This window comes from Arachis stenosperma, chromosome 5 (genome assembly GCF_014773155.1).
Source record: "Arachis stenosperma cultivar V10309 chromosome 5, arast.V10309.gnm1.PFL2, whole genome shotgun sequence".
In the NCBI taxonomy this organism is placed as follows: domain Eukaryota; kingdom Viridiplantae; phylum Streptophyta; class Magnoliopsida; order Fabales; family Fabaceae; genus Arachis; species Arachis stenosperma.
This window is the reverse complement of record NC_080381.1, coordinates 55,125,710-55,147,367: the sequence shown is the minus strand read 5'-3', so window position 1 is coordinate 55,147,367 and position 21,658 is coordinate 55,125,710. Positions and strand designations below refer to the sequence as shown.

The 21,658-nt window shown below is 33.5% G+C and overlaps 1 protein-coding gene across 4 annotated transcripts; it reads left to right on the top strand.

The window, feature by feature from the left end:
- The first annotated feature begins 7,150 nt into the window (after window positions 1-7,150).
- LOC130983142 (uncharacterized) lies at window positions 7,151-16,161 on the top strand. 4 transcript variants are annotated; one of them, XR_009087263.1, is made up of 16 exons: window positions 7,152-7,458; window positions 7,883-8,211; window positions 9,076-9,153; window positions 9,711-9,766; window positions 10,030-10,149; window positions 10,596-10,666; window positions 11,229-11,322; window positions 11,465-11,668; window positions 12,200-12,451; window positions 12,778-12,886; window positions 13,091-13,158; window positions 13,338-13,407; window positions 13,493-13,567; window positions 13,661-13,752; window positions 15,391-15,676; window positions 15,751-16,160. XR_009087263.1 is itself a non-coding variant. In XM_057907327.1 (15 exons), exons 2-15 carry the CDS (start codon window positions 7,894-7,896, stop codon window positions 14,248-14,250), a joined length of 1,683 nt encoding a protein of 560 aa, XP_057763310.1. In that variant the 5' UTR covers window positions 7,151-7,458; window positions 7,841-7,893; the 3' UTR covers window positions 14,251-14,549. The 4 variants fall into 4 exon arrangements, 3 of the variants coding, with proteins under 3 accessions (XP_057763310.1, XP_057763311.1, XP_057763309.1); XM_057907327.1 differs by lacking the exons at window positions 15,391-15,676; window positions 15,751-16,160 and adding an exon at window positions 14,175-14,549 and having other exon boundaries at window positions 7,151-7,458; window positions 7,841-8,211; XM_057907328.1 differs by having other exon boundaries at window positions 15,391-16,161.
- Window positions 16,162-21,658: the final 5,497 nt, after the last annotated feature.

Genomic DNA, 21,658 nt, shown 5'->3' with positions numbered 1-21,658 from the left:
CATTAGAGTTGGTGCTGTTCTTTGTTTTCTTGGGTTCTCTATCCTCTTGTTCCTCTTGTCTCTCCCTATAAGTTAGCATTGGAATATGTTTGGTTTCTCGTTTCCTCTTTAATTTCAAATTCAGCTCCAACTTCTTTGCAAGTCGCGTTTTCCAATCTGTTTGTGCTTCCGTTTCCTTTTCTTCATCTTCATCACTTGCTAACTCAACATAGTAGATATTCTCCCTTGGCTCTGCTTTTTGGCACTCTCCTTTATGTTCAGCCTTCTGAGCTTCTTTGGATAGTCTTCTTGTTGCATTCTTCTCTATTTCCCCCTTCAGAAATTCTTGTTTTTCTTTTCCTTTTGTTCTGGCTTCATACCCTTGTTCATCCTGCTTCCTTGCTAACATCAGCCTTTTTAATTCCTGGCATATGGTTTCCTTTTCTTTCTTTCTTAGGCCTATTCTCCATTCTTCTATTTTATAACTGTTCACTTCTTCCCCTTCATTTGTGTAATTATTCAGCCCACTTTCTCCAGCATTCCTTGCTTGCTAATTAAAAGCCCCTATTTTGGGCCCAATATCCCTTACTTGACCATTTCCATCTGATTTCTTTGCTTGATTCCTCCTTTCTTGCATCTGGGCCTTTTTAAAATTGGCCCATTCATTCTTCCTCTCTCTTATCTCTTTAATCAGATTGCTGATTTTATAGGCTGTTCCTAATTCATGATGCGTATCCCCCTCTTCCTGAAAATCAGGGATTCTTGGTATTTCTTCTACCTGCTCCTCTGCGTCTGCCATCTCTTCTTCTCTCCTCATTTGGTTTTCCCAAACACTTTTCTCCTGGATTTTCTGCTGCAAAACTCTTTCTGCCTCATCCTACTTTCTTCAGAGCTTCGTTCTTTGCTACTCTCTCTCTCTCAGGGTTCATTTGTTCACGTGCCTGTACCTCCCCATCCTGACTCCGTCCTCCTTGTTTTGGGGTGCCTCCTCCCATGGTTGATCCTGTTCGACCCAGACTTGCTCCTAGTCCCGGTGCATATTTCTTCTTTGTAGGATCCCAACATGCCATGGTTGTTGGATTTTTGCATGACTTCTTCTCATGCCCTAGTATACCACAGTTGAAGCATTAGCTGTCCGGTAACCTCTCATACTTGAAAAAAATCTACAGTGGAGGCAGATTCTCTCTATCTAACCAAAATTCTGTAGGTAATGCCTTTGTGATATTGATGCTCACCCTAATTCTCAGATATGGCCTCTTGAGGACTCCATCCGTCTTTGGTTCTTCAGCTTCGACTAAGACTCCTAACATTTCTCCAATAAGGCTATCAGTTTCTTTCTCCATGAATTCAAGTGGAATGCCATGCACTTGAATCCAAAATTTCATGAAATCATGGTCAACTTCAAAAACTGACTTGCCCTCTCTCCATAGTCTGAGATTAATCATATTACCTTTGACATTCCATGGTCCATTCTGAATGATCTACAACCCTTTCTTCCTGTCTTTGAAGCTGAATAGTATCTTCTTCCTTGAGGGTTTTCCCACATTCCTAGTAAAGCATTCTTGTAAGTTTTGAAGCTCATCTCCTTGTCACTTATTAACTTTTCCACCACATTTAAGCCATCTTTCTTATATCCCATTTCTCCCGGCTTGTTGAACTTTATGACTTTTCCCTCGATGTTGTTCATGTTGAAGGTTAATGAAGAAGATTTTGTGTGTTTCAGGTTTCAGAGGTTAATGAAGAGAATGATGTGTGTTTCAGGTTTCAGTGGTTTTGACGATTCAAGTGGAATGAGGGTTATGTAAGAGTGTAGATTTGTTTGTTGAAAAAACAAGGCTGAAAAACTCCAGTTCTCAGAAGACTCTCCTATTGAGAGAAGCAGAGCTCCCTAAACAGAGCATATGATAAAGATGCTAGAAGTCTAAACCCAAAAAAATGACAACAATAAGGTCTGGTTTTTAATTATGGAGCCCGCTACATAGAGAATCCTATTGAGCTATAAAAATTTATCTCTAGTTGAACGAGCCAGCTTCAGGAGAGTGGGTTTACTATATCTGACACTTGCAAGCACCACGTGTTGTTGCTCTATTGAAAGATTTGGAATTTCTGTATATTTTTATAGAATTGTATCTGTACACTAGAGTAACCCACCAAATAAATAAGGTCAATTGCAGGGTACACATGTTATAGTTGTACAGATAGTCAGATATAAAGATATTTTTTGTCCACGATATTTCCTAACCCGATAGGTAAAGAAGCATGATAGTGACTATGCCAAAAACTGTTGGAGGCAGCTTGCTTTTTTTTTTTTTTTGGTCAGCAAGACAGCTTGCTTTGAATGAGGTTCAGCTGAATTTTCATAACAGGATGACACAGTGTTACCGGTATAGTGTTTTATTGGGCCTTTATGTGGATCGGAGTATTTTTCAAAATATGCGAATGGGATAATATACAGTACATATTTTGTAGTAGTTTAATCGAAATTGATGCCAATAAACCATAGTTCACACAGCATTTCGCTCTCTCCCCATCACAAAGGTCTCGGGTTCGAGTCCTATCAGCTGCAACCGAGAAGGAAAAAATTGATAAGTATGTGAGGAGTGTGTGAGTGTGTATTGTGTACCTAAAATTGGGTACGATATTATGAAAGAATTGACAGTTAGGAATACTATGACATTTGCGAAGGATGAAAACAATTATTAGATTAATTAAAAATTTTAAATTTTAAATACAAAATCTTAAATTTTAAATTATAAAATTCAAATGCTAAATTCTACATTATAAAATAATTTTAAATTATTAGAATAGCAAAAATTATCCATCAATTTAGTTATAATTATGTATAAATATATATAATATTTAATAGAATAATTTACCTAAATAAAATAAATTAGATTGTATATTATTTGTTTGTCCTAAATTAATTTCATTTTCATATTTGTCCTCTTTTTTATTTATAAATTGTGAGAGAATACATGGATAGCATATTTTATTATAAAACTCACACTAAAGATGATAATACTATTCGAATTTATAGGTATTCATTTTGCTCATATTCGGTCAAGACAAATTTTGGTGGAACAAGACAGAATAAGATTGATTTTAAGTAATATCTACTCTTATCCGATTTTAGTATATATATTATATATTATATATGTAAAATAATTAATAAAATAATTAATAATATTGTATTAATATAAAGTGTCTTTTTTTATAATTCATATTTTAATTTTCCTTGTTAAAAAGCAAACTCGCCAGCAAGAGATATATCTCTGCCTTTTATTTTAGAAACAAAATCAAAAGTTTCGGGTTTAAAGAAAGGCAACTACTCAAATGAAGATGCTAAAAACATCTTTTTATGAAGATTCTTGTGTTAAAAATGTACTTTGTTTGTTTAGCCACACTTTAAAAAAATAACACTTTTATAACATATCAAAATTAAACCATACATTTTATCATCTAATTGTAAAAAAGAAATATCTTTATTTAAAGACAATAATAAAATCTTCATGATAGTATTTATCTTAAAGAAATAGCTTTGATGTTATCACAAGTCATCTTAAAAGTGTTTTTCATATGATCATATCTACATACAAGTTGATGAATTTATTATAACATTTTTTTGTTTTGGAAAAGAAATCCAATATCTTTTTTTGGTCAGGAACGAAATCCAACTTTTTTTTGTAATAAAAGAAACCCAATGTTAAATCACATATTCACATTCACCTTTCCTCATCTAGGAAATTAAAAGTTAAAAAAGCCCATATGACCCGCAACCAAACATAAGGTCCACATCTTCAGTTGTTAAAACAGAGTAACAATTATAAACGACTCTTACCAAAAAAAAAAAAAAAAACAATTATATATGACTCCACATGCTGGTTTTTTTTATTTTGAAATAAATAAAAAAATTTATTTCCAAAAACAAATTGTTTGAACTTTAATTTCTGAGATACATTTTTTCTTTTAGAATTTAAGGCAAGTTCGCCATACCCCCAACGAACTTTATATTGAGTTTCCAAATAAAAATACAGCTGCTCGATGACTGGCCATCTTATGACAGGGCCCGTATTCGTCCTAACCCTATGATAATGAGAGTGAAGAGAGGTCGCTCCGTTAGCTTCAGGATTCGTAACAATATGGATGATGTTGAGTATAGCAAGGAGAAGAGGTGCAGAGTGTGTCGTCAACTCGGTCACACACGAAAGACTTGTATCGCTCTTGACAGTGGAGAGGCATCGTCTAGTCGATGTTATTTATAAGTGTCATTTTAGGATGAATAACTCTATTATTGTAAGTGTTGTATGATAAACTCTAATTTTGTGGTTTATCTTGTGCTTAATTTAGGGGATTTTATCAACTTATCTCACATTTATTCAATGAAAGAGCATGACTTTATAATTCTCTCTTAAATTGTGCTTAAGAGTGAAAACATACTTTTTAGACCCTTAAATTGATAAATTTAATTCACTTAATTCCATTCAATGCCTTGATATGTGTGTTGAGTAATTTCAGATTTATAAGGCAAGTATTGGATGGAAGAGGTGAAGAAAAAAGCATGCTGCATAAAGAAATGAGCATTTGGAGAATTAAGGGCCACGCGCACGCGTCACCCACACGTACGCGTGAGAAGAGATTTGCAAGCCACGCGCACGTGTCACCCATGCATACGTGTGAAGAGGGATTTTGGCTAGTGACGCTGATCACGTAACCTCATTAAAGTGAATTAGTTGGGAGCGATTTTTGAGCTGCCCAAGCCCAAATCTAACTCATTCCTGAAGCTATTTCATGCATAATTCGAGCTTGGACAAGGGGGTAGCAATTAGTTTTAGCTAGCATCATATTGTAGGTAGTTTTCTAGATAGAGAAGCTCTCTCTTCTCTCTAAAATTAGGTTAGGATTAGGGTAAATTCTCTTAGATCTAGGTTTAATTCTTGTTTTTCTTTCAATTTATTGTTACTACATCCTTGTTCTTCTTAGTTCTTTTGTTAATTTCCTATTCTAGTCACTTTTATGTTTATGCACTCTTGTTCCTTTTATTTTCCTTTAATGCAATTTATGTTTGATTTCTTTTATTATTTAATTGCTTTGCTATTCTTCTTTTCTTGCAATTGGTAGTTGTAGATTTACATTTCTTACACTTTTATCTTACTTTCCTTTTATGCCTTCCAATTGTTTGATGAAATGCTTGGTAGGATGTTAGAGTAGATTTTTATGTTCTTGGCTTGGGATGGTAACTTAGGAACCCTTGAGTTGCTAATGTCCAAGTGATTGACAATTGGTGTCCGTTGACGCTAGTCTTTCACTAAATCAATTAGTGAGTTGGCTAGGACTTATGGACTATGATTAATGTAGCCCATTTGACTTTTCTTCACTTCTTAGAGGATGACTTAATGGGATTGATCCTTGCAATTATCATGTTGTGGTTAGTAACAAGGATAGAGATCCTTAACCATCAACCCTTGCCAAGATATTTTTATCATTTGAGTTTCATTTACTTTCTTATCCTTTACATTTCTTGTCTCTTATTCCAAAATCCCAAAAATATACAACCCATAACCAATAACATGTACATTTCCCTATAATTCCTTGAGAGACGACTCGAGGTTTAAATACTTCGGTTATTTTTATTGGAGTTTGTACTTGTGACAAACAAATTAAATCTTGATTGAAGATTGTTTGTTGGTTTAGAACTATACTTGCAACAAGATTTCATTGAGAAATTCTTTACTGGCAATTTTTCTCGTATCATTGTACTATGTAATTCACTTCGTTTGATAACTTGAAAATGGAATATATGATTGAACTTTAAAACAATAATATTAATTATAACAAAATTAATATTTTATCAAAACTAACTGTTGTACATTATACATTTATATGCGTAAAACTCTAATTTATCCTGCTGGCCATGACCTCGCCTACCACCACGTGGACCAGGACATCGTCCATGAGACCTCGCATCGAGACATCCTCCTATGCCTAATGCAAAAGGTCTAACATCTTGCTGTCCTCGTTCGAGCTTTGGGGCTCGGAACAGTACCAGTAGCTACAGACAGAAGTCCTCAATGGACCGTCCATCATGGTGCTGCTCCCACCTACCGATGCAGCCACTAAAAGGATCACTCTTGATTCTGAGTTCCGATTGGTACGCCATGTCTTGTAGGGTGATAGTCATCTCCTCGCATGGCAGATGAAACATATGGGATTCAGGTCTCCATCTCTCTATCAACGCTAACGCCAATGGTCAATCACGCTCAAACTCCACCATGTACGCCACATGCTGAGACCCAGCTCATCTGAAATATGACCTAATCTGCTAAGGCAGGCGTCTCATCAAATTCCGTCTGGTGCACAAGATTTAAGGCGCCTACCAAATAAAATAAACAAGTTAAAAAAAACGGTGAACACATAAAATTACAAATTCACATGTTATTACAATATAATAAACAAGAGTGATAAAAGAAGTGTACCACTAGATCAAGTCTGCCTGCAATATATTTAGCCTGATCCAATTTATAAAGCGTATGCTCATTTTTCAATAACTGTTGCTCCATCTAACTACACTCTAATAAAATAAAATAAAATAAACTGAATTCAGTTCTTTTCACCTTAACTAACTTTTTAAAAGACACATTTAAACTAACTAATTGACTAACTTTTTGAAAATAAATTTTTTTTATTTATTTCCAAGAAAAAACAAACCCACATGCTAATCTTTGAAGTTGTTTCTCTAAAACATATTTTTTAATACTTATTTAGATGCTTTTAAGACAAGTTGTTAAGAAAAATCTTTTTTATTAAAAAATATTTTTTTTTATTTCTTAGCGGACAAAATTTTAGTGATAAAAATTAAAATAATAAAAATAAAAAATATCTTATAAAAATTATAATTTGTACTTTTTATAAAAAAAATTAATTAAAAAAGACATTTTAATATAATAAATAAACAAAAAATAATTTGATATAAAATATTTAAACATAAAATTATTTTTATTTTAAAAAAATCATTAAAAAAATCCCAAACAAACTCTTAAAGGGAGACAACTATCCACGTGTCATATAATATAACCATATGGTACAGATGAATCCAAATAAATGATAGAACAACCCAATATAAAAAAGTGTTAATTTCTGTACAAATGTCAGTTAATTAGCAACGACGATGTTGGTTAAATGATTAGCACCTCAAGACTTCTTTACAATTTTCGTCTCAAAATTTCAAAAAACTTACGACCCATCGTCATCCGCAAGCCGCTGATAAATAGTGAATACAAAAAGCTATATACTCTTAATTTTTTCTTTTATTAATTATCCAAAAATAAATTAAAAAATTTGCATTCTATTTTAATTTTAACTATACGTAAATACACAAATTAGAAAAATAGTTTGCGTTTCTCATTTGATCCCAGCAAAACTAACTTTGAGGAGAAAGAAGAAAAAAACACTTTCTTTTCTGACTCTAGATTATAATTCCAGGTATTTCATGCTTTCTGTCATCCAATTAAGGTTTTCCATTCTTGTCTTCTGAATTTTTCACATGCAGTTCAAAGGGATTGCGAGATAAAACTATTCTCAAATTAGATTTTTACCATTTCATACAAATTTAAATTATGAATTTGTGCTATTTTTTTCTTTTGTGCTTTTTTCGTTGGATGCCAAAACATAATAATTGAAGAATTGAATTACACTTGAATTATCTTAGATATCATTGTTTAAATTTGGAAGGAGAATGATTGAAATTTTATTTTAGAATCTCATATTTGTTCGAATTTGGAAGTAGAGTTATTACTGTTGATTATGATTATGGTGATTGCATAGTTGAGTTTGTGATTGTGTGGGGTGGTTGTGGCATTGACAGAAAAAATATAAAACTGAATAGTGTGATTGGTGCTATTTATAGAAGTGCCTACAATGTATGTGCCTGTGGCTCATTCAGCCACACCTGAGGTTGGATTTCCTAATGAAACTGGGATCTCCGTTGTGACTCTGGATCAAATTCCGCGGTGGATTGATGCTGAGCAATCTGTGGGATATGATGATAATGGAGATTCATCATTTTCTAATCCGTACTTTCCTGATCCTTTGACTTCCCAATCAGAAGCCGACAGTGGTGGCATTGGCTCTGTGTCGAGGTTTCCTGTTGACAATGAAGTTAATTTGAAGATATACTTGTGGAGGGGAAATCCGTGGAACCTTGAGGTGGATGCTGTGGTCAATTCAACAAATGAGGTGAGATATGATTTCTTGTTTATTGTTATTTGTTATCATTGTCATTATTGTTCTATTTAGTGCTACAATAAAAGTGTTTAACATTGTTTATGAGGGTAATTATAAAATTTGGCAACTAGGTAAGATAAAATTAGGAAGGAATGATTAAAAATAAAATTGTCCTTATTATGGTGAAACCAAAATAAGGATACAATCTCATATAAATTGGGTTGGACATGTCTAGAGAAGACTGCTAGAATATACGGTAAGCATAATAGATTAGGTGGAGAGCAATTTAGCAACTAGAGGTAGAAAAAGATCAAGGGGAAAAATGGCTTTAAAGATGAACATGATTTACGTTAGGATACTATAGCTTCATTACCATATAGTTGATGATACCCAGTGGAATAAGGTTTAGTTCTTGGTTATTTTGCAATGCCCGAGGTACCATCTTGTGCTGTCTTTTTCTTTTGACAACAATTTGTGCAGTTCAAAATAGGACAATAAGGGCTTGAGAAGGAACTTATGCTTATTTATAGAGGCGCTTGCTCTCTTTTTGGTTTTCAATGAAGTAGAATTCTAGGTTAGTGATGATTCTATTGCTGATAAATAATGGTACCTTACGTCGTGCCCTTTATCCAATAAACATAACCAAATGCTAATTTCTATTTTCCATTAACAATAGTTAACTTGTTACTTGTATTTACTTGTGGCCAAGGGAATTTAGTTGAATATAAGTGATCTCAAGTTTTCTTCACATTGTCTATCCTAAACCATAGACCATTATAATTATGCAATATTATAATGATATTATAAGACCTCTAGTAAATATGAGGAATCTATATTACAATTAGTTTCTTCACCTGGTTGCATTCTTTAACACAGGTCATGGATGAAGCACATAGCAGCGCTGGGCTGCATGCTGCAGCTGGACCTGGTCTTGCAGAAGAGTGCGCAACTTTGGTATAGATCACATTAATTACTTTGCAAAACTATTTTTTCATGTGGTCATTGTTGATGACATTTGAGCTTATAATTGTAGTGATCAAATAAATGTGTTGAACATATGAGTATGGTTGTAGTGGATGAGGAATCCTAAAGATAAAGTGCAATTCAGAATGACTACTTAGACAAGAAGTAGGATTGACACCGTTTGAGATTTGAAAAGTAGATTCATGCCTAAGATGGTTAAGACATTCAAAAAAGTCCAATAGAAGCCATTTAGGCATGATAGAAAGTGCAGAACATTTAGAGGTAGAGAAGACCAAGAAGATCCCTAAGAAGTGAAAAAAATATGAAGGACTCAGTTTTAAGTTCCAATTTTGAAAACTTGGTTTTTGAAAAAACAAAATGGCATTGTTGATTCATACGAGAAAAGCCTCTTGTTGTTATTGTTGTTTGAGCCAGGAGTTTGGTAGGAAGAATGGCTAAGATGTAAGCATTGCATCAGTATTAAGTGTTGTTACTATAGTGCCTTAACATCTTTATGGATTGATATTGCACGTCTTTATTCTTGATAGGGTGGATGCCGAACGGGGATGGCTAAAGCTACCTGTGCATATAACCTTCCTGCAAGGTTTGTGTATTAGCCTCTGACAATCACTTGTTAAGTAAAATTAGAGCAATGTTAGTTAGCAATATTTTCTTCTTATGTGTTTTGTTTGGAGACGGTTAATCATTTGTTAATCTGCACAAGTTATTTCAATATATTCTACTGTTTTTTCATAAATTTATATTTCTTCCTTATATGAATACATCATACTGCACTACTGCAGTCTCTTGCACAAAATTAAGTTTCCATCCATATGTTGTTTTATGCCTTTTATTAATTTCTCGCAGAAAAGTTATTCATACTGTTGGACCAAAGTATGCTGTGAAGTACCACACTGCTGCCGAAAATGCTTTAAGTCATTGCTATCGGTCTTGCTTGGAGCTTCTAATTGAAAATGGCCTTCAAAGGTTTTAGTTTCAAATTTTATGTCAATTTGTTAGGGACTTTGGTATTATGGGTTGCCTAAAGTCTCACATCGACTAGTATGGAATTCTTGATGTTGTATTTAAGAAAAGTGGTTCTTCTCCTTTAATAGCTAGCTTTTAAGGTGTGATTTTTCATTTTACTTAGGTATTTAACAATGGTATTAAAGCTTGGGTTGTTAGCACCATAAAAAGGGTTACCTATGGGTTGGATTAAAGTGAATACTAAATAGCAAATATTGGGAGTATGGATGCTTGATGTTATCATTAAGTAGTTCTTCCCCCTTAATAGCTAGCTGTTAAAGTGTGGTTTTCCATTTCTCTTCGATACTTAACACAATTTTTCTAGAAATAGTTATTAGTATGGAACTATGGAACCTCCAATGTTACTTCAATGATCTAAAACTTGCTTCTTCTATGCCATATATCAGCATTGCTTTCAGCTGTATTTATACAGAGGCAAAGAATTATCCTCGTGAACCGGCTGCACATGTAGCTATAAGTAAGTTGTTTTCTTGTAAATTTACTGTTTTTGTATGATTTTTATTATATTTATATTTTGGGAATTAAATTTAAACTGCTTTTGAAGATATAATATATGATTCTTGTTCCATACTATTTTAGGGACTTAGGTACTATGGGGTATCTAAATTTTCAAACCAAGTAGTATGAGATTACTTTTTTATTTTAAAGTGTGGTTCCTTACTTTTCTTGGATATTCAACATCAAAATAACAGGTTTTGCTGGCAATAACCTGAAAAATAGCATATATAGTATAGGCATAGTTTACCCCACTTCCCTACCCCCCGCCCCCCAAAACAAAAGAAGCTCCTATCTCATGAAGTTGTCGATCAATTTATTGTTGTTTGCTTAATTTTATTTTAACTTTCCATCTAATAAAATGCATTTTCAGAACCTAATTTATGCTTGATTGCATTATTGTACACAGTTTTGAAAACCTTCTACTTATTTAATCATGCCATGGTGAACCTATGTCCTATAATATATGATTTTCAATGTTGATAACCTGGTATCGTTTTATTATAGCTTTCTTCTTGTGCCAGGGACTGTTAGACGGTTTCTTGAGAAGCAGAAAGACAACATAATTGCTGTTGTATTTTGTACTACCAGTACACTAGATACCGAAATATATAAGAGGTTCTTTGTTTCTCTATTGTTGATACCTAACTTATTTTGAGCGGCATAAACTTCCCAAAAGTTTGTGGAAATGTCTATTTGGGTTTCTATATTGGGTGTTATGTTACTTATTTGTTCTTACCTTTATTTTGTTTCTACTTAGGTTACTTCCACTTTACTTTCCACGGGATAAACATGAGGAGGAGGTAGCTTTGTTAAAGCTTCCTGCAGATGTTGGGGATGAGAATGGAGAGACTGTCATAGATGAGCGTAAAATTAGAATCAAGCCTTTACCTAAGAAACAAGTTCGAAGACCTCCTGAACCTCCAGCTGATGTTCCTGTTAGTGATGTAGGCACAATTCGTAGGTTAGTGAATTCTAAACTTTTAAGGAGATTTCTGCATAATCTGTTTCTTTTCTACATAACTCAGTGTGTTGCATTGTATACCAAAACCTGAATTCACATTAACAATATGAACATAGATAAACAATGGATTTTCACTGGGCCTGATATGATTAACATAATGTTACATTTGTGTACAGCACATGATGTGTTTCACTTTATTTCTCTAAATAATATTGCATCATATAACTAAAGTACATCTGCATGAGACATTTGCGAAAACATTTTTCATGCAAACCCTAACATTCAGTATTAACAATGGCCACGATAATTTATTGCTAGATATTTAATGTCCATTCAGCATCTCTAAAAGTACGAAAGGTGCATAAAAACTTGCCAAAATAAAGTTTTGTTATCTCCTTCCAGTTTACAAGTTGCTCTTACACTGGTTTTATGTTCGTACATGACAGTATGAATTGCTACTACTAACGTTTTGTTTTAAGTTTTTTCTTTGTTTGATTAAACACCATATTCATTTTTATTGAACTATTATAGGACTTCATCATATTTGGATTCATTTCTGGATCCTGCCTTCATGTCTTTGATTAAAGACCCTGATGAAAGACGTCTGGAGCAGTGGGAGAAAACTGTTAAAGCCCAAAATAGCTGGAATTTTACTAAATTTCTTGGACTTGGCGAGCTTGGTGGACCTCCATTGTCTGCTGCCGAAGAATATTCTCTACACTCAAGATATCTTTCTAAAGCAAATTCCTTGAATCTTTCTGAAATAGCAGAGATGAAAATTATGTATGTATCCTATTTCATTATCACATATGTTAGATTTATTAGTTTCTAATTGCTACGAAGTCTCTAGTGTGAAAGTTTTCTGATTTTTGGAGTCTTATATAATGATGGTATTCATGTTCTTTTGTTCGATTTTATCCAAAAAAATGGTGTTCATTTGCTAAGGAGAGGAAACGTTATGGATAACAATTAATTCTCATTAGATTTCTATCATAGAAAAAAATATAATAAAATCTCTATTTTTTTACTTATCCTATTTAGTATGAGGATTTTATGCAAGTTTTAAGATTGATAATATGCCTAATTTCAGAGGTATTTATGTTTTTCAGCTACCATGGAGGTGTAGACAGTGAGGGTCGTCCTGTCATGGTTGTTGTGGGGGCTCACTTTTTGCTCAGATGCCTTGATTTGGATCGATTTGTGCTCTATGTTGTGAAGGTGATTTGGTCTGATTATACCTATTTTCTTGGTATATTTATGTTTTGGCAATTAAGCCATTAAAAATGTTTCAATATCTAATGTTGTGAATGTTATTTCTCTTCACAAATCATATATGGCCATAAGTTTTAACTCCTATGTTATTTCCTCTTCCCTTTTTTACTCTTCAAATATAATTAAAATTATCTTTATATTAAATTTCAGGAGTTTGAGCCTATAATACAGAAGCCGTATACTATTGTCTACTTCCACTCTGCTGCATCACTACAGATGTAAGTGTTAAAGAGTTTTCTTTTGGAGAAAAATGGATCTTATAAAATAAAACTAGAGAACAAGTTATATTTTATGAAGTATTTGTTTTCACTGTAGGTTACTTTATGAAACTTTATGAACATTAGTATTCCTATAATTAGTTGCTTCAAATTTGTTTACAGTATATTTTCCTATATAGGCAACCAAACTTGGGATGGATGAGAAGATTACAACAAATACTTGGTCGGAAGCACCAGCGGAACCTACATGTATGCACATATGTTTGTTTTGCTAATATATGTTTTTATTTTGCCATGCATTACTGTTGAACATTTGTTCTTTATATTTTGACAGGCGGTATATGTCCTTCACCCATCTTTGGGGCTAAAAGTAGCTGTATTTGCACTCCAGTTGCTCGTGGACAATATGGTAAGTTATGCATCAAAATTATTTTGTTGAACTTAAACCTGCATAGCATTTGCAGGATATCCAAATGCTTAGTCATTGTTGATGAACTTTTAGGGATGGAAGAAAGTGGTATATGTTGATAGACTATTGCAGCTCTTCCGATACGTCCCTCGTGAGCAATTGACCATTCCAGATTTTGTGTTCCAGTTGAGTTTTGTTATTTGTTCTCTTAGTCATCAGCATTTATTTTGTTCATAATTTTGTTCATAAAACATACAATTTCAAGTTATGTTTGGTAAGTGCTTCAAAGAAGAAACAAGACAGAATGGTTCTTTATTTAGGTTTCCACTATCCTCGGTTTTTGCATGGAGAGAAAATTGAGAAAATTGTCTCAGGACAAACATTTTGCTTGTTTTTATAATTGTCCAGAAATACTTACCAAATGGAATCTTAAGAGTATATTTGATTTAGGATTAAAAAAAGGGGATGAAATTTTTCATTGATGAGCATCATGTTTAAAATTTTCACCCTATTTTTTACACAACCAAACATACCTTCAATTTATACCTCTTGAAATTTTACTTTATACCAAGGAATAAAATTTATTTTGGTGTTTTTCTTCACATAGGCATGATTTAGAAGTGAATGGAGGAAAGGGTCTCATGGTAGATCCAAGAACAAAATATGTTTATCACAGACCATGAACATGTCATCATGTGCAGTGCCAATCATCAATAGATGATGATAGTCTGATAGATAAGTGTCAGCTGTTGTTACTTCATTATTTTGTCTTGTCCCATTATTATAGGGAGTGGGAAGAGGATCTATTTGCGATGTCCATCGAGAAATTATCTTTTTTTTTTCTTTCAATTTTTTTAAAGCAATGATAAGTTTCTATGTAAGTAAAAAATAAATTTTATGAATAAAATTCAAAGTGATTTTTTTCTGTATTATTTGAAGATGGCTGATTATTGGCTCTTCAAATGAAAAAATTTTGAATAAAATCTGGCTTTGAGGATTCTCATTTTTCTCTCAATATTCTTAATTTATTATACTAAATAATCCATATGGTAGACTCTGTTTGCTGTGATTTGGCATGAAGTCATCATTTAGCTTCTCATTTGTTTTGTTTCTTCATTTTGGAATTATCAATTTTTGTTTTGAATGAATATATTACGTTATCAAATGCAATCTATCAAATAATTCAATAAATTTTGTGACTAAGAAATCAAGTTATGTAGCCAATAATTTTTCCTCCTTGCATCATATGCCATTTAAACACTAAATATTGAATTTTAATCCTTTAATTTTAGTTGTCTTAGTAAGATTACACCAAAAAGAAAAAAAAAAAAACAAAAATGTAACATAAACACCCCCATCAATTCATATTGTGGTTCAAGATAAAACTACAGTAAATATATGCTTTTTCTCTCTGAAATTTAAAAAAAAATTAAAAATATTTTTAACATTTAATTTGTTTCATTTTATTCCTACTTACAAATGCGTCAATTATATCCTTAGGTTAACATTGTTAATAAAGATGTTTTCATGACAATTCTGTTTCACCCAGAATTTTTAAATAAATCTTATTATAAGTTAATTTTAATTTATTTTATTCATTAAAAATTTTATTTTTAGAAATTATTTTATTTGAGCTAATTAAATCAGATTTTGATAATTAATTAGAATTTTATCTAATTTTATAATTATTAAATTATTTTTTATATTTAAACTATAAAATTGAGTAGTTATAAAAGAATGAAAATTTTATATGATTTAGTTTAAATAATTGAAATTTTAGAATTTAATATTTGTTCATATACTGACCCAACGATAAGGTCCAGGTCCAAATGAAAAGCCCAATCCAAAGGGTTGAGCCTCGTCCTGTACCGACCTCCTCCCTACGAAGTCGGTTCTTACCACGACTTATCTTAAAGAAGTCGAGACGAAGATTAGCTGGCAGATAACCACTCATTCAAATGAGTAACTGCCCCTAAAATCTCTCTACCCACTTCTAGGAGCCATATCTCAACCTCCCTAAGATAAAGGGACGGTTATCCACCTTAAATGGCGGAACTACTTCAACGGTAGTTATGGGTTCACCACTATAAATACACTGACACCTCTCAGGTATTTCATAAGTCCCAATACTCTCTAGACATGCTTACACCCTTGCTGACTTAGGCATCGGAGTGTCTTTGCAGGTACCACCCCCCATTCTTTCACATACACAACTCGGAGGCGGCTCCTAGACGTAAACCAAGTCGGAGACCACCCTCCTCCAACGCTTGGGCCTCACAAACAAGCCCAACCACCGTCCGGTTCTAGGTAAGTCCCGGAACATTGGCGCCGTTGCCGGGGACCCGAGAGATCAACTAGTAATGGCGGACAACTCACCAGAAGATGGACATACAGCATCTGATTCCAAGCAAGAAAATCCAGATACCGGAAACAATGACGCAGATCTTGTAGAACCTATGCACAATTACTCAAGAGGGGGGGGTGAATTGAGTATTGCAATAACAATAAATCTTTTTACGAAAGTTAAAGACAATATACAAAAGTGTTATTGTACTAGTATTTTTCCAAGAGCTTAACTCAATTGCTAAGCATTTATAAGGAGCTTTTACTTTCCAATAGACACCAACTCAAATAAATTGATCAAGCTTTTCACCAATCGGACTTAAGCCACTCCTTAAGTACTTACGAAGCTACTTTTCGATCACAATTTATTTGCTTAAAGGTAAAAGACAATAATATTGAAGAGATGAGTTTGGAGAGATGCAAACGCTATTTAGAGTGGTTCGGCACAATCCTTGTCCTACGTCCACTTTCTTTCTCAATCGCAATTGAGAAGTTCCACTATTGCCAAGCTTCAAGGTGCTCGCGCAAAACCTTTTACAGTCCGAGTCCTTAGTTTCTAACACCTCACGGTATATGATCACCACTCGTATACTAACCCACTCCGCTTAGAGATACCTTCTCTAAGATTTGCCTTGAGTACTTAGTATACCTCTTTGGTATCCTCACCGACTATAGTGTTTATAACTCTTGACTCAACCTTGGAGATCACACTCCAATTTACAAGGTGTACAAGAAAACAATTCTCAAAGAATTGTTGAGATGAAATGAGTACTCTCTAGAAGAGTGTATGATTACAAGTTTAGCACTATTGAACCAATTGATATTGCTCTCTCAAATTGTGTATTATATCACTTTAAAAAATGTGTAGAATGAAAGAATATGAACAAGATAGTTTCCAAATACTCAAAATTATGAAATAAGGCTTCAATCCATCCATTTATAGATTCCCCAAACCTTAGAAACGTTGGGGAATTAATGGGATGGAGCCTTTATGTCAAAACTAGCCGTTTTTTATGTTTTTGAATTATTTGCATCGATGCATAACACTTTGCATCGATGCAAATGTGTCTTTGACGCTGAAATTTGAATTTTCAGCTAGGTTGCATCGATGCAAACATCTTTGCATCGATGCAACAAGTCGTTGCATGCTTTGCATCGATGCAAGATGAGTGTGCATCGATGCAAACCTTAAAGAATGGCTTAAAATCACTTCAAAATGCTTAGGATTGATCTCAAACTTGTTGGAGTCAATTCCTATGCTTTTGTACCTTTGAAAACAAGTTTTTAAACCATTTGGCTAGCATCGAATTGCAAGATGTGCATCAAAATATTTTGTGAGTGTGTGTTGAGAGATTTAGCAATTGGTTCTTAACAAGAAGTTACCTAAGTCCTAAGACACTATACTTGTCTTCAAATGTTGTGGACTTGAGTTTCTTGTTGTTGTTGTGTTGCTTTCAACTCTTCATTCCTCAACGTTGAATGTTGGTTGATCTTTCAATCATGCTTGTTCATTCAAGTTGTTTGTTGGTTTGTCTTTCATGTCGTTTGTTGGTTTGTCATTCATCAAAACCTACGAATACAAACTTCGCATACAAGCAACATGATTTACAATTTCCCCCTTTTTGATAATGACAAACCAATTTTGAGGATATGCATTTATAAATGATTTTGAAAGCAACAATAATGCACTTTGTTTTATAGAAAGCTTTGGAGAAGACTTCACAAAAAAAAAATTTGCAGGAGTTCCCCTTAAATATGTGCATTTGTTCCCTTAAAGGACGTTTATCAAAGAAAATGATTTAGATATCAAAGTTTTAGCGGAAGTCTTTTTGAAATCGATTTAGATATCAAAGTTTTAGCGGAAGTCTTTTTGAAATCATTGTTTCGCAAACTTATTTCTTCTTTTCAAATCCTCAAACTTCTTCTTTTTCAAAAGTTCAAAATTTCAAATATCCTCAAACTTTTCTTCCCCCTTTTGACATTATCAAAAAGAAAGGAGTTTGAAATGTGTCATAGAAACATGCATAAAACAATGAATTTTTTTTTAAGTTCAATTTCTCTATTAATCTCAAGGATGAGATATTCCCCCTTTCAAAAAGAATTTGATTTCCTCTTTTTATATATAACAAGCATGCATAATTCCCCCTAAAGAAGTGAAATATATCAAGGCATGCACATTAACTTAAAATAGGGGTACCAAGCCTATTTTGAGTTATTCACCAAATAAGCATACAAGCATTAATCATTAAACAAAATTATGAAGGAAATATTAAAGTATTTAAACCATAATAGAAATCCTTAGCTTACTAGGAATTAGTTTAACAATTCATATAATCAAATAAACATAAAGCAATAAAAAGTGACTTGATGAAGAGGAGACAATCAATCTTGGTCTTCATCATCATCATTATAAACATGCATCATTTTGCCCAAAATCACCAAATTTTCATCCTTTGGTGGTTCTTTCTTCAATCCTTTGAGTTCCATCATGTATATACTCACTTAAACCATTATAAACTTCAATTTGTTGATCCTCCATTGTTTATAATCTTCAAATTCTTCAATCTACCTCAAGATTAATCACTCATTCATCAACTCATAAACCTACAAAACAATGGCTAATTGGATATCTCCAATGCTTAAGTTAGTAAGAGATACAAAAATAGCAATATAAATACAATGAATTCAAATAAATCATATTAGATTAGAATCCAAGATACCAAGTTCATTTCGGATGTTAAAAAAACTTTCTTTACATAAAGGTTTAGTGAAGATGTCCGCTAGTTGTTTACTAGTTTCGACAAATTTAATAACCACATCACCCTTTTCAACATGGTCCCTTATGAAGTGATGTCTAATCTCAATATGCTTGGTTCTTGAATGTTGAACCGGATTCTTGGTTAAATTTATTGCACTAGTATTATCACATTTGATAGGAATGTGATCTAGCATGAGTCCATAGTCCACAAGTTGTTGTTTCATCCATAAAATTTGGGCGCAACAACTACCGGCGGCTACATACTCGGCTTCGGCGGTAGACAAGGCTACGCTTACTTGTTTCTTACTATGCCATGAAACAAGAGAGTTTTCTAGCAAGTGACAAGTGCCGCTAGTGCTTTTCCTATCCAATTTGTAACCGGCAAAATCGGAATCGGAATAACCAATCAAATCACAAGTGGATCCTTTCGGATACCACAATCCAACATTTAATGTTCCTATGAGATACTTCATAATCCTTTTCACCGCACTTAAGTGAGATTCCTTAGGATTAGCTTGGTATCTCTCACACATGCATACACTAAACATGATATCTGGCCTACTTGCCGTTAGATAAAGTAATGATCCTATCATGCCTCTATACTTCTTTACATCTATGCTTTTACCTTGTTCATCTTTGTCAAGGTAGCAAGTAGTGCTCATTGGTGTGTCCATTGCCTTAGCATTGTCCATTCCAAATCTTTTGAGCAATTCCTTGCAATATTTGGTTTGGCTAACGAAAGTTCCTTCTTTTCCTTGTTTGATTTGAAGACCAAGGAAGAAGTTGAGTTCGCCCATCATGGACATTTCAAATTCACTTTGCATGAGATTTGAGAAAAACTTGCAAAGTGATTCGTTAGTTGAACCAAATATTATGTCATCGACGTAAACTTGTACCAAAAGGATATTTTTGTTTTCAATCAAGATAAATAAAGTTGTATCAACCTTCCCTCTTCTAAAACCATTTTCTATTAAAAACTTGCTCAAACGTTCATACCAAGCTCTTGGAGCTTGTTTAAGACCATAAAGAGCTTTCTTGAGTTTAAAAACATGATTAGGATTTTCATAATCCTCAAAACCGGGAGGTTGTTCAACATATACTTCTTCTTGAATGAAACCATTAAGAAAGGCACTCTTAACATCCATTTGATAAAGTTTGAAGTTATAAGAGGATGCAAAAGCAAGTAACATCCTAATAGCTTCTAATCTAGCTACGGGAGCATAAGTTTCGTCATAATCAATGCCTTCCTCTTGATTATAACCTTTAGCTACTAATCTAGCTTTGTTTCTAACAATTGTACCATTTTCATCGAGTTTATTTCTAAAAACCCATTTTGTTCCTACAATTGTTTGATTACTTGGTTTAGGCACCAATTCCCAAACGTCATTTCGTTTGAATTGGTTAAGCTCCTCTTGCATTGCCATAGCCCAATGTTCATCATCAATTGCGGACTCAATGGTAGATGGTTCAATTTGAGAAACAAAAGCACTATATGCAAATAAATTTCTAAAAGTGGATCGAGTTGTTACCCCTTTCGAAACATCACCAATGACGTTGTCTAGAGGATGATCCTTTGAAGTACGCCAATCCTTTGGAAGTGCATTTATTTGTGCTTGTGATGGTTCAATTTCTTCAACTTGAACACTATCCTTTGTTGAGCTTGTAGAGGCTTCATTTAAATCTTTTTCTTTGTCTTCACCATTCAAATTTAGTGAATCAAAGTTTTCTACATTTTCATCAAAATCTTTTCTAGCACAATAACGGTTAGTTTCATCAAAAGCGACATGAATACTTTCTTCCATAGTCATGATGCGTTTATTATATACTCTAAAAGCTTTGCTAGTTAAAGAGTAGCCTAAGAAGATTCCTTCATCAGCCTTAGCATCAAATTTGCCTAAGTTATCTTTTCCATTATTTAGAATAAAGCATTTACAACCAAAGACGTGAAGGTGGGAAATATTTGGCTTTCTTCCTTTGTACAATTCGTATGGTGTTTTCTTAAGAATAGGTCGAATGATAATCCTATTCATAACATAACACGCGGTGCTAACCGCATCCGCCCAAAAGTACTTAGGAATATTAGCCTCATTGAGCATAGTTCTCGCCATTTCTTCTAAATGATGATTTTTCCTTTCAACCACACCATTTTGTTGTGGTGTTCTAGGAGAGGAAAAATTATGCTCAATGCCATTTTCTTCACAAAAAGTTTCAAAAAGATTGTTTTCAAATTCTCCACCATGATCACTTCTAATAGATGATATATGCAAATTCTTTTCATTTTGAATAACTTTGGCTAATCTTTTGAATGCTCGAAATGCATCACTCTTGTTTGCTAGGAACAAGGTCCATGTAAATCGAGAGTAATCATCAACAATAACTAAAGCATAGTAATTGCCACCAAAGCTCATAGTCCTAGAAGGACCAAATAAATCCATGTGCAAAAGTTGTAATGGCCTTGTTGTTGAAACAATGTTTTTGGATTTAAAAGAGGCCTTTACTTGTTTTCCCTTTTGACATGCGTCGCAAAGGACGTCTTTTTCAAAACGTAGCTTTGGTAAGCCAATTACTAACTCTTTAGAGACCAACTTGTTAAGATGGTCCATGTTAGCATGAGCTACTCTACGATGCCATAACCAAGTTTCATCATTTTTACTAACAAGGCATTTCACATCATTTGAGGAGACTTCATTTAGATTAATCATGTATACATTGTCAACACGGTGCCCAATTAGCACAATTTCATTAGTGTCTTGCCTTTTTATCAAACAACATTTTGAATCAAAGGTGACTAAGTTTTCTTTGTCACAAAGTTGGCTAACACTAATGAGATTATGTTTGAGACCTTTGACAAGTATAACATTATCTATGGAGGTAGAAGGATTTTTACCAACTTTTCCAACGCCGATTACTTTGCCGGTGTTGTTGTCTCCATAGATCACGTTTCCTCCGTTTGTAGGCTCTATTGCGGTGAATTTTGATTCATCGCCGGT